This window comes from Drechmeria coniospora, chromosome 03 (assembly GCF_001625195.1).
Source record: "Drechmeria coniospora strain ARSEF 6962 chromosome 03, whole genome shotgun sequence".
NCBI classification, from domain to species: domain Eukaryota; kingdom Fungi; phylum Ascomycota; class Sordariomycetes; order Hypocreales; family Ophiocordycipitaceae; genus Drechmeria; species Drechmeria coniospora.
In genome coordinates, this window is record NC_054391.1 from 2,688,842 (window position 1) to 2,701,390 (window position 12,549).

General features: G+C 58.8%; 4 protein-coding genes across 4 annotated transcripts; 2 read left to right on the top strand and 2 right to left on the bottom strand.

Moving 5' to 3' along the window:
- Positions 1-1,009: 1,009 nt before the first annotated feature.
- Positions 1,010-1,874, top strand: DCS_06554 (RNA polymerase II mediator complex component Med8; the record flags this gene model as incomplete). Its single annotated transcript, XM_040803842.1, has 2 exons — positions 1,010-1,140; positions 1,196-1,874. 2 exons carry the CDS (start codon positions 1,010-1,012, stop codon positions 1,872-1,874), a joined length of 810 nt encoding a protein of 269 aa, XP_040653946.1.
- A 1,786-nt stretch (positions 1,875-3,660) lies between these two features.
- On the top strand, positions 3,661-5,300 carry DCS_06555 (uncharacterized protein; the record flags this gene model as incomplete). Its single annotated transcript, XM_040803843.1, has 6 exons — positions 3,661-3,708; positions 3,765-4,189; positions 4,255-4,375; positions 4,426-4,515; positions 4,569-4,643; positions 4,710-5,300. The coding sequence occupies 6 exons, from the start codon at positions 3,661-3,663 to the stop codon at positions 5,298-5,300; spliced, it is 1,350 nt and encodes a 449-aa protein (XP_040653947.1).
- Positions 5,301-5,529: 229 nt separating this feature from the next.
- Positions 5,530-6,444, bottom strand: DCS_06556 (ribonuclease P complex subunit Pop2; the record flags this gene model as incomplete). The annotated part of the gene is made up of 1 exon (XM_040803844.1): positions 5,530-6,444. One exon carries the CDS (start codon positions 6,442-6,444, stop codon positions 5,530-5,532), a length of 915 nt encoding a protein of 304 aa, XP_040653948.1.
- A 1,057-nt stretch (positions 6,445-7,501) lies between these two features.
- On the bottom strand, positions 7,502-12,549 carry DCS_06557 (ras GTPase activating protein; the record flags this gene model as incomplete). The annotated part of the gene is made up of 2 exons (XM_040803845.1): positions 7,502-7,892; positions 7,955-12,549. The coding sequence occupies 2 exons, from the start codon at positions 12,547-12,549 to the stop codon at positions 7,502-7,504; spliced, it is 4,986 nt and encodes a 1,661-aa protein (XP_040653949.1).

A 12,549-nucleotide genomic window follows, 5' to 3' on the forward strand; every position in this document is an offset into this window, starting at 1 on the left:
ATTCAGCTGTGTCCTTGCCATTTCGTTTCGGCTCGCGCCTGTGGCGAGAATGTTTCCCATTCGATGTAGGGCCTACCGGCGCTGGCCGAAAGAGCTCGACTGCCGGCGGGACGCCGATTAAAGAATGTTCGACGGCTCATGCATAGATGTTATTCGTACGAGGTACTTATAATTAATCGCTACTCCGTCCAAATTTCGCGTGTCGTGCTGTGCTTGAGCCGGTTGCTTGCTGGGTCGAAGTTGCTGGGACCAGCCGTGCGAAGTAGTATCGCGGTTCATTGGGCACGGCGGACCAAGGCAAGCAAGGGGACAGTGCAGTGATGATACCGACGCTGAAAGAAGTGCGTTTTTCTATCCTCTCCGTTGCCATTCATGGGTGATTTGCGTAGGAATCGATCATTGCATGCTTCGAGAAAGTACCGTAGGTGTCACTGACCAGAAATGTACATGTACACCGCCGAAAGGTTCACCAAGTCAAAGAATAATACGGAGCATACTGTATGCAAGTACAACTTGTAGGATAGCAATGGTGGACAATTGGAAGCTCTCATAACCCCAGTAATAGTTGTAGTCGTCGTACTCTGTACAAGTAATAATATCAGTTGCAAGTACGGAGGACGGAGTAATTACAGTACACCTATAAATGCTGCAAGTACTGTACTTCCAGTTTACATGGAGTGTGTGTGTGCAGCACATGTATACTGCAAGTACCTAGTACCCCGTAAGTACTGTAGGGGTTCGGTGTGCGTGCTCCGTCCACCGTATGGAAAGCAACCGTTCAGCAAGCAGGTGCTGGGCTTAGGCAGGTATTACTTACTATGCATGCAGCTGAACTGGGGCACCATGTTGCGAGCCTTCCACCCCATGCAAGCTTCCCGGGTGCACTTCGATCGTCTGCCGTCATGCACCCGCCCTGGCTCCTGTCTTCCAAGTCGCGCATCTCCCGCACAAGACAGGCCAAGCACACCCGGTTGGACCGCGCAGGAACGGCAAAGGATTGGTGAAGAAGATGGCGACTCTCGGGCTTGACGCGGACGAGCTCAAGTCTGTGGAGCAGACGCTTTCCCGACTGGCGCAACTGTCCAGCAGCATCCAGAGCTTGAAGATGAGCATCATGAAGAGCAATCCGTTGCCGCCCCCGTACGCGACCGGCCTGTGTTGAAGCGCTTCCTGCGTCGGCTAACGGGCAACGCAGCTCCTCCCTCCAGGCATCGGCCCAGATCCTCCAGCGAAATCTACAAACGGTGCTGCACAACCTCGGCGAGAACTCGGACCTATTCTCTCGAATCGCGATACGCCCCTCTACCAACTATCCGGGACGTACCCAGGAAAATATCCTGACGCAGCTGCTACGCAAAAAGCTCGAGCCGGACGTGGAAGGGCTCGTGTCCGAGGGTCTCGAGACGGCAACGCTTGCCACGGCCAAGGGCGTGGCAGAGCTGCAGGACATATGGGGCGAGCTGCGCGAATGGACACACGGCTGCATCGCCGCATACGTTCGCGATGAAGCGGCCGATGTGTATACGAAGGAGGAGCGTGAGCTGGGCGTGGACAGCGTTCGGACTGGACTGCGACGCGGGTTGGACGACGACAGCGACGACGACGACAACGATGGCGCCGACGACGACGACGGCGATGACGAGGATAAGGAAGAAGACTCCGGGGAGAAGGGGAAGAAAGTGCCTTCCCGGGGGCCGGAGCCGGAGACGCTGCTCTGGTTCACGGCGCGAGGCGATTTCGCCGTGACGCCCAATATCGAGTATGGGAGGAAGGCGGGCATGATCCAAAAAGGACTTGAGGGGGTGAATATCCCACCGCACAGAGGACGAGAGAATGCCTCGCCGCAAGGACCGGAAGGGGTTGCGTCGTCGTAAGGTGGGTGACGACGACGAGTACGCTGAACCAAATGAGCGGATGATACCATCGACCTTGTTCATGCAACGAAATGGCTGAATAGGCATCCCATCGGGGTTGAGAGTAGGAGACCTACGTTGGGCATTTCTGCAATCCCACCTCACCCTCCTCGTCGATTAGATATCCGGCACGTCCCTACCCTAGGCATCGCTCCTATTAATGCCCAGGTTCCGGCGCAGTGGGGAGCAACGAGTGACATCGGTCAAGGGGCCGGCTGCATCGAGAGCCTTGGACCGGAAAGCATGATAATTACCACTGGAACTGGAGCTGCGTCAAGAGTGGATGGCTGAGGGGATGGCTTGGAGGTTCATCCGGGGGCGCCGAGTCACATTCGGGCCCTTAGATTGTCTCTCCCATTCCGCATCCTCACCCGATGAGCTGCGTTCTAGTTCTACGCCAGCCGAGATTCGGGAGCACAGAGGGGAGAAGGGCGGTATTGTTGAAACACAGGCTGCACGATGTGTTTTCATCTCTGGTGGTCTGACACGCCGTTGGGGCGGTGGAGGAGCCAAGTCGCCGGTTGGCGTTTTGGCGGTCGAGAACTGCCATGCCGTCAGTTCATGCTGTTTCATGGCGACGTTGCGGTTTGTAGTTTGCAAGTAACATACATACGGGCCGCCGGTGTCGACTGAGAGCACTCCGTTCGGCCTCCCAATATGATAACTTGAGTACCTTGATTGGAGGGCGGCCTGTATCTCGGCGGGATGGATTATCCGCACTTGACGACAGAGCACGCGTACGCATGTGACGTAATGTCCGAGCTCCCAGAGGCGGACGGAACCTGGGAATCGATGCATCAAAGTCCATCGTCACGCCACTCTTGTTCCGCATCCGACTTGCCGCTGCAATGTCCTTGCCTCAATCGCCGGCCACCTTTGCAGGGGAGTAAACATCAGCACGGCCATGGCGCCGAGGAGTCTCGGTACAGCAATTGATAGGCATCGCGAGAGGAAGGGACAGCGCCTGCGCCTCAGAATGCTGCGACTCAAACAACCTACGACGACGAGAGGACCCTTCCGGAGCTTGGAATATCTAGTTCTACGCATAGTATCGAGCATCCAGACAATAACAAGGTGCCTGCTACCCTCGAAACTCATCCTTGTCGCCGCCTGACGCCAGCTCAGCTTGGACCCAAACGGAGGGTGTCTGGGACGTTGGGTGCCCGTCTCACCTTTACACATTGTCAAACCCCTTACCCTGAGCCTCTAACATGTCACGGCTTATCACTCAAAATTCAACATCGTGTCTACCTACTTAGCACTCCTCCGTAATGCTGACGACGCTGCTTCAGCTTCTCCTCGGAGGTCTTGTTTCCTCACTCGAACCCCCCTTGAGCCCGGGTCCCCGATGCCGAAACTGAACGTTTGTCGCTTGCCTTGCTGGTTTCCTACCTCCACATCTCTTGATATCTCTCCATCCCATGGCCTTCTCCCCTGCCATGCCTTCTCTCTCTCTGCCGACTCACATCTTCAGCTGCCATTGGTTGCGCTTCTCTAATAGGTAGTTGCTACCACCTACTCGTTCAGACGCTGTACATTTGGGTTGAGACCAAGCATCGATCGCAGCACATGGGACCGTCAGTCTGCTTCTTCGTCTTTCAATTGGCCAACTTTGCATTCTTCTATTCGCCACTTCTCAGATCCAGAACCGCCTCTTTTTCGCAAATCGCCGCTGTTCGTTGTTTGTTCGCTTGGCCTATCCTGCTGCCGTGCAGTGCGTGACGTCTGGCTGGTCCCGCGGATGAGAATGCAGGCCTCTGCCTTTCGCATTCTGGCAACCTGGCTGGTTGTGCAAGTCAGAAATGTTCCAATCAATCGAGGACCTGCGTCAATCTGACACGCACCCTCTAGGCCATATCGATGAGCTGCTTTGCACAGCCTCAACAGGCTGAGAAGAGGAGCCAACCAAGGCACCTACCGGGAGGATATCGTGTTAGAGTCTGGAGTGCACATACCAATTCTAATGCCACGGCGGACCAAGGCCAGGGTAGCACGGAAAATTCAATGGTGAGGGAAGCCGACGCCGAGACGACCCAACAACACGTTACCATCAACGGTGCCGGCGGCCAAAGCGGCAATGAGGCCGTCAACTCCACGGCGAGCATACCCTCACAGAACCCAGACCGGCCGCGTCTCGACGCGCCATCCCCCCAGGAGAATGCTTTGCCAAATGAAAACGAGGCCCCTCCAGATGAGAACGAGGCCCCTCCGAGTCAGAATGAGGCCCTTCCAAATCAGAATGAGCCTCCTCCGACTACAACCCCCAAGTTCGAGGGGTACGTCGGCTCTGGCTTGCCACGCAGTATGAGTTGTAAAACTGATGTCATCTGCTACAACATAGACTCAAGCTGACCACGGTGACGGTGCCGGCACCAGCGGAGGCCACCCCACAGACCGTCACCATTACGGAGCTTGCGAGCACAGTTACCCAAACCGTCACGGCGTCTTGCCAGCAACAACCCGTACGCAGCTTACATCCTTTTCACGAGTCGTGCTGATGAATCACGCACAGTCTGCGGCTCAGAATCTCCAAACGGTCATCATCACCGAGGTCGTGAGCACAGTCACTGAGACGATCACGGCATCTTGTCGGGAGCGGGCTGTAAGAAACTGCGCACACCCCCTTCAACAAGTTGTGCTAACGCCCGGGCCCAGCCTTCATCTTCTCGGAGTACACAGCAGCAGGCGAATGCGGACACCCACACGGTCATGGCATCGGCCAGCACAACGGTAAGCCACTAATTCTCAAACGGGAGGCTGTCCGATGGACAACACTCTGACCACGGCGACGCTCAGGCAGTCGCCAGGCCGGAATGCCCCCTCAAACCTACTGGCGATTCCCTACAGGTAATTTGCAACGGCCAGATGCTCTCGTCCCCATCCAAGCCTGTCGGTTCGGCGACCCCCAGCGGCCAAGACGGCGGCAACGGTGTAGGCGTGTCGACGATTCCGATCCCCGAGTCTTCCAAGCCCAGGACGACGTATTCTTCTGGCTCGCCGCCAGCGCCAGATTCCCCTCCAGTCGTTCCGGTGCCAGGTGAGGGAATCGCGAGGACCGAGCGAGCCAGCGTGAGCCGCTTGGTGTCAACAAAGGCAGATTCGTCCAGCAGCTCCTCGTCGGCACTCAACGAGATGGCGGCAACGGCAACGACGACCAGTAACACTGTCGGAGCGCCACCCTCGCCAACCTCTCGCCCCGTGAGCAATGCCCCGGATGCCTCTGCCCCGCTCGAGCCTGCTCGACTTGCTCCAAATGCCGCTGCGGTAGCGCCCGCTCAGCCGTCAGTCAACCTCTCTGGCCTTACGCTGAGCAGTGTGTTGAACCTGGGCAACCTGGTGGATCAGCCATCGACGGCTCCAACCCAATCAGCACCCGCGGCGGCATGATGATGGAGGACAAGTGGGAGGCCTTTCACCAGAATGCAAGACCATTGCTGTGCGGTGCCGGTTTTCTGACACACAAGCCATACAGTATCAGTCTGTCTGGTCATCCAAGAAGTCTTCGACGACGCAGGACGCAGCTACCAGTCCCGCCCCATGCCGTTGCCGCCGTTTCTCGCGGGGTACTTTGGTCCATTCCGTGGCTCTCCATCCGCTTAACACCTTCGTTCTTGTGCTAGGTATCGGCCACGGGAGCCGCCGCCAGCTTTGTCTTTTTGGCCCGTGGCTTGGACAGCAGCTGGCCGCCATCGTTCTCGCCCTTCTTGCGCTTGTGGCTCTGGGCCACCTTTGTGGTGCTTGTGTTCTGGCTGGCCTGGCTGACCTCGGTGCTGGCACCTGCGGCAGCGCCGCTCTCCTCTCTCGTGGCGGTTTGAACGATGCGAACGACGCCACGAAAACCGTTGCGCTTGATGCCCTCGTTCACCACCACGCTCCGCGGCGTCGACCGAAAGCCCTCGATGCCCTTTTCGTTAGTGAGGCCCCAGACGCTCAGCATGTTGACGACATCGGCCGGCCCGCGCAGACCGATGGCCGCCTTGGCCTCGCTGCTGATGATGAACCCACGTCCTCTGGTGGTGCGAAAGAGATTCGTCACGTTGCCGATGAAGTTTGCGCGGCCGCGGCCGTCGGCGGCGAGGAGCTGGCCGTAGCAAATCTCGAATCGGACGCCGCGTGAGACGGCAGCCATGCAAGGTTTGGGTCGGAAGTGAAAAGGAAACTGGGTGGTGAGGTCGAGGGAGATTATGGGCACGTCGAGGGTGAGACAAGCATTCTGAAAGGCCTGCTCCGTGAGGGGTCGGACGGCGATGATGTCGTATACGTTGGCGAGGGCGTGAAGCCGATAGCTTGACGCGGCCGGGTCCGAGACGGGAAGTGTGGCACGGTGGAGGACGTGTGGGAGCTTCGACCCGGAGGGTGAGGCCTCCGGACGAGGAGGAAATGGTGAGGTGGGATTCGCAGGATAGGGAGCCTCGAGCGTATGGTTGAGGGCGACGGTGGCGTATCCGAGCGAATGGGCGAGCGACAGCGTCTGGAGGAGGCGGTCGGCCGTCGTCGCGGGCGACCAAGCGAGGTTGAGGTCGTAGAGCATGGCAGGGATGTCTGTCAGACGGGACAAGAGAAGACTTGCTGCTCCATCGGCTGAGGTGAAGGAAGAATTGGCTTAAAAGCAGGATGCGGGCACTGGATTTTTCGACCTTCTATTCTGCGATGTCGCGCCTGCTCTCTTTTTCTGGTACAGGCAGTATGTCCTTGGTTACGGTCGAGTTGCAAACGTCGCTTTTTTTTTTTTGGCTCAGGCCTTGAAAGTTGGATATGATAGTATTGTAGTCTTGCTGCAGAGTGTGGATAAGATTTTGGCGGGATAAATTGGATCAGATCTTGTTAGGCTCAGATGGTAATAATACGTACTTATCTTTGCGGCTTTATCTGGCCCCGCAATTGTAGGTGTATAACTTGTACATACAGTGCTTGTACATACAGTACTTACTTGTTCATACAGTACTTGTTCATAGTACTTGTTCATAGTACTTGTTCATACAGTACCTGTACTTACATACTCCGTACAGTACTTGTTCATACAGTACTTGTACAGTACAAGTATGTACTGTATTGCTGTAATTTATTGTGCATGCGTTTCCAAAGCGCAAGTCCACTGCTCATCCTACAAGCAAGAGTTGCAAGTTTCGAGTTGTTGTCATTGCTGTGCCTGATCGTAAAGTCCAAACCCGCCTCAGGGGCATCGACAGTATCAACAACACTGAATCGAACCCTTTGTTCTTCCGTGACATGTACTATATTGTGCCAACAGGAGCGCCGGCGTATTCAACTGTCTCCCTGTCTATGCATATATATATATATATATACACATATGTACGTCAATCAACTCCCGGGGAGCCTGCGCATGCGTCCACCACGTCGACGCCGTTTCATGCTTGCCATCCGCCGGTCCATTGTCGTGTCCGTCACCGCTCATCTTCCGCCATCAATGTAGCGCGACAAAACCGAAGTCGAAGCCGGCAAAAGCAAAAGATGCAAAAACCATTCATGAGAACACCTGACCCCATGCAGCAGCCGCTCCGTTGCTTCCAAATGACACGCACGCCCAAGCAAATGAGAAAAAAGCGGGCTCGAGAACGGCAACGAAATCATTGCGTCCGGTAAAACTTTTTGTACACGAGGTGCAGCAACAAGTTCACGTTGAGCTTGAGGTTGCCCTCAAACAGGTTCATGAACTGGTGGGATTCGAACTGGGCCTGGAGAAGGTCCTCGATCGGCACCAGAGCGCTGGCCCCCGGTATCTGGATGTGCCCTCGGGAGCCCTCGATGGCGAAGATGCCGACTTCGTCGCACGAAATCGTCAAGTTGATCTTGTCCAAGTCGCGGTCCGTGAGCCCCGTCCACGAGACGAGAACGCCCTTGTCCGACAAGGCACGCGCGCTGTACTTGTAGCTCCCGAACTTGGGCACGCGACCGCTCCGTTCGAGCTCGCGCTGGTGGTTGTACTGCTTGGTGAAGGGTAGGAGGAAACGCTTCTTCCTGTCGCGGCACCCATCTCGTTAGCACGCAAATCCTCATCCTTGGCTGAGCGGAATACGTACCCCTTCTTGTTCTGCAGCGTCGCCATCGCTTGCTCGATGTAGTCGTCGTAGCTCCTCCGCTGCTGCTCCAAGTACGTCGCCTTCTCGTGCAGGTTCCCGAGCGTGAGGCGCACCCCCTCCAGCTCTCGTTGCCGCTGGACCCGCCGCCGGCTCTTGGTCCGGATGTCGCTGGCGATGGCGTTCAGCACGTCTTGGTAACAGTTGTGCTTCGAGATCCGGCCCATCTGCTCCAGCCGCATCACGTTCTCCAGCGCCGTCCGCTTGAGCTCGTAGTACGTCATCCTCGTCAGGTCGACCATGTTGTTCGCGTCCGAGTAGGCTCCCCGGGTGTTGCCGTCGACCGAGAAGTCGTCCCGGAGCACCGTCTCCCATTTCTCCTCGTCCTCGGTCGTGATCGGCTTCACGAGGATCTCGAGCAGGTTCGCGCCCGTCTGGACCCGGATGATGTACAGGACGCATCGCTTCGTCTCCATGAAGAGCGCCTTGGCGTCCGATTCGGGGTCGCCGACGTCGTGGAGCTTGGGTGTCAGGAACATGTGGATGTCCGACGAGCCGGCCGCCTCCATCTCGTTCTCGTTGCTCTTCGCGCTCCCCAGATCCTGCAGGATCTCGCGCAGGACGTCGTCCCGGTTCGGGCACATCGATGGCAGCTCGGTCGCGACGAGGTTGTGGATCGCGAACACGTCCGTCATCTTGATGTACAGCGTCGGCTTATTCTTCGCGTAGAGGTCGTTGAACTCGTCAATGTCAAACGTCTTCTCCGCGTCGGGCACGAATATCAAGTCGCCGGTGATGTTCCGCAGCCGCTCGATCGACTCGGCGACGAACGCGTTCAACGGTTGCAGGTACACGTTCTCGCCGCCAAATGGTCGTCCCGAGGCGATCTGCCCGATCACCTTGGCCACCTCGCTCAGGTTCCTCTTCTGAAGGGGGCTGAGCGTCTTTTCTATGACGCCCACCTGCTCCGGCGCCGTCACCGCCGGCTGGAGGTAAAACTTCCACAGCCAGAGGGAGACGACCTGCAGCAGGTTCTCCTCCGACTCCCGGCCAAAGTGCTGGCGCAGGGACTCGAACATCTGGCCGCAGAGGAAGCGGAGGCCGTAGGGCATCATGTGCAGGAGATCCTCCAGCGCAAGGAAGAACTGGTCGCAGATCTCGCGCAGGTCCCGCAGGTGGTCGATGAAGAGCCGTCTCGTCTCGGGGTCTCGGATGGCGACCTCGCGCGGCACGTCGAGCGGTCGCTGGTCGGGCCGGCCCGTCCTCAGCTCCTCGTTGTTGATGGCGGACCGGTAAATCTGCATCGGGTCGCTCTCGAGGTCGAGGGCTGGGTCTTCGACGATGTTGTCCCGGATCAGCGGCCCGAGGAGGCTTCGGAGATACTTGCGATCTCTCGGCGATCGCGTGTAGTTTGCGAGCAGCTTGGCCCAAAAGTAGTTGCCCCGGACGTACTCCTGGAGAAGGCCGGCGCCCTCGATCTCCTCGCGCATCGACCTCGCGATGAGCTTCAGCAGGTAATACTCCTCTCGTCGCTTCTGCGCGTAGCCGAACAGGCCCATCATGAGGAGCTCGATTCTCTTGCAATCCTTCTCCGACGTGCCTTGCTCGCGTATGCGCTTGAAGAGGCGCGCAAGGTACTGCGGCTGGGTCTGCAGGCTGAAGAACAGCTGCTGGTAGGATTCGAGCTTCTTTCGCGAGCTCTTGTTGAGGGCCTTGAGGTCAAACTGGTTCGAGGACGACATGGTCGAGTTGGCGAGGAGCCCCACGGAGCTGCCGCCATGGTTGTGTTGGTGGCGCACGACCTCGTCGAGGGTGATCTTGTTCTTGACCAGGAGCGCGATCTTGATGTCCAGCTGATCAATGTACTGCTCGAGCATCTCGTTCTGGCGAACTTGCTGGACCACCGTTTTTCGCATCCGTTCGAACTCGACCTCCTCGTTGAAGTCGAAGTCGCTGTCGTTGAGCAGGTGGACGAAGTTCTTGACCGCGTTCACCGGCGGGTTCTGGCCGGTCGTGAGGCTCTTGTACGCCTCTCCCTGCACCTTGGCACGCACGAGGCTCTGGATCTTGACCACCTTCTGCATGTTCTCGTTGAAGAATCGCTGCTTTTCCTCGAAGCGCGCGCGCACCAGGAATGCGCGCGCGGCGGACTGGGCGTTGACGATGGCAGCCTCCTCGTCCGTGAGCTCCGTGATGAGGTCGTCGATGTTGGCGCGAGACATCATGGCCTTGAGGATGGCCTGGAAGGCCGTGATGCCTCTCCTGTGGGTTTGCAGCTCGTCGAGCGTAGCCGCGTGATGCTTGCGGTGGAGGAGCCCTCGCACGAGGCTCTGCAAAGTGCGAATCTGCGGCTCGTGATTCTCCAGTCGCTGCCGTAGGACGTGCATCCGCCGCCTCGCGAGCATGCCTCTCAGCTGCGACTGCAGGGCAACTGTTTCGTCCCTGCCGGCCTCCCATACGTCGAACTGGTCCCTTCGTTCCCTGCGGATCGCCGCGGCCCGAATGGTGGCCTGGAGTCGCGCAAGCGTCGGCGCATGCCGCCTCAGCTCAGCCTGCAGCGATTGCTGCTTCCTCCTGGCCGCCCCTCCTCGGACGAGCCCTTGGACGGCCATCCATCTCGCGTCATGAGCGCGCAGCTGCTCCAGCTGGCGGCCGAGCTGCGCTCTCGTCAGCGATGCCTTTGCGGCAGCCTGCAATTCGGTGACGGCGACAGCGTCGCAGTCGAGGAGCTGGAGATCGTGACCGATGCGACTTCGCAACAGCATGGCACGGGCAAGGGACTGAAGCTGCTGCACCGTTCCGGACGTTTCCCGGGTCTCCTGCTGCTGGGCCATTTGACTCTTGCGAGTCAAGAACCCCCTGGAGACGGCCTGGACCGTCCGCACAGGCCCGCTGCACACCGCCAGCCGGGATTCCGTGTCTCGCACGCCGTGTCGGATCCTGTTGGCTCGGATCAGGCTTTGGAGATGCAGGATGTCCGACTCGGTGGCCGTCCAGTACTCGGCGCTCCCCTTCTGCCTTTGCCTGAGGAGAAAGCCGCGGGCGGCGCTCTGCAGGAAGACTGCAAAGCGTCGCATCTGGAGCCGATAGCCGATGACCTGTCGGGAAAAGTCGCCGCGAATGCGCGCCTGCAGCTCGGCAAGCGCCTCCTCGCCCTGCCAGAGGGTGGCCATGGTGTCGCTGAGCCGCAGCCGCAACAGAGCACCACGCATCTGCGCTTGCAAGTCGACGATGCGCTCGCCGTTTTCCGCCAACATGCGTTCGGTTCGCTCTTCTTCCGTCTCCTCGGGCTCGGGCTCGGGCTCCGGTTCGGGTTCCTGCCCCGGGATTCCAAAGTCGGCACCCATGTTGCTAAAGGTCGGCATGTTGGCCCCCAGCTTATCCAGGCCCTTCTGCATCGCCTCGAGCTCGTGGTGTTCAAACTCCAGCTGGCCAACGAGATTCCCTATCCTGAAATCGACGATGCCGCGGCGGAACAGAAGCCAGCTCAGGGCGTGGATGCAGTAGATGACCTTGGGAATGTTCTTCTTCTCGTAGAGGTCGATGAGCTCGAACCGGAAGAGGTCGGGCAGGTCGACCTCGTCTAGGTATCGGAAAAAGATGGCGATGTTGTCCGAATGTCGATACTGGAGCTTTTCGTGATGGAATATTCGGAATCGCTTGTCGGGGTTCAGCGCCTCGACTACCTCGGCCAGCGTGACGCCGTTGCGGAGGGCCTCTTCCAGTTCGACGATGGGGCCGAGCGGTTTGTTGGTGACGTCCTCTATCCATTCCTTGGCCTCGCCGATATGGCAGAGATACTCGTAGGCTTGGAGAAACTGGCGCTGCTTGTCCATCCAGTTGCGGCCTTCCCACCCGTAGCTGCTGCTCTTCGAGTCGTGGGCGCCGTTGGCGTTGTCGGCACGCTGCAGTCTGCGCCGGCCGCGCAGGCCGACGACCTGCTGGGCTGGCGAGGTGATGGCAAAGTTGTCGGCGGATTCGGAATGGGCAAGGCGCGACAGCGTGCGCAGCTCCCTCGTGGAGGAGCGACCGAGAAGCTCAAGATCGGGTTGACCGATGTGGGCGGCGTGCACGACCTGCGGCGAGTGGCCGCTCGGTGCCACGAGACGACTCCGACAGAGGGAGTCGGATCTGGTCAGCAGCATCGAGTCGGGGCGCATGGACAGAAGGCGCGGGGGTGACAGGGCGCCATCCTTGTGGGCGAGCGACAGGCTTCCAACGTCGCAGCTCTTGCCGCGCTCGTGCCTCAGGGTGCTGTGGCGAGGCGGCGTCAGGGGAGATTTGGCAGACGCGGCGGGTGCTTGCGGAAGTGTGCGGAGGGACGGTCGGGGAAGGCCGCCCTGATTGTCCTGGGCATCGCCTGAGCCGGTCATGGCCTCTGCCTCAAAGGTTCGTGCTCTCGCCAGCACGTTTCCGCGGCCACATTTTTGTCTGGGGTTGCCGGGGGAGGTGCCGCCGCTCGTGGCGGATGCCGAAGTGAACTGGCTACCGAGGCTGTGGTCTGTCGACAGGGAGTATCCCGAGGATGCGGATGAAGATGTCGTCGAGGGATATCGGTTGAGGATGCTTGCGGGGGGGGCGAGGTCGAAGGACGACAT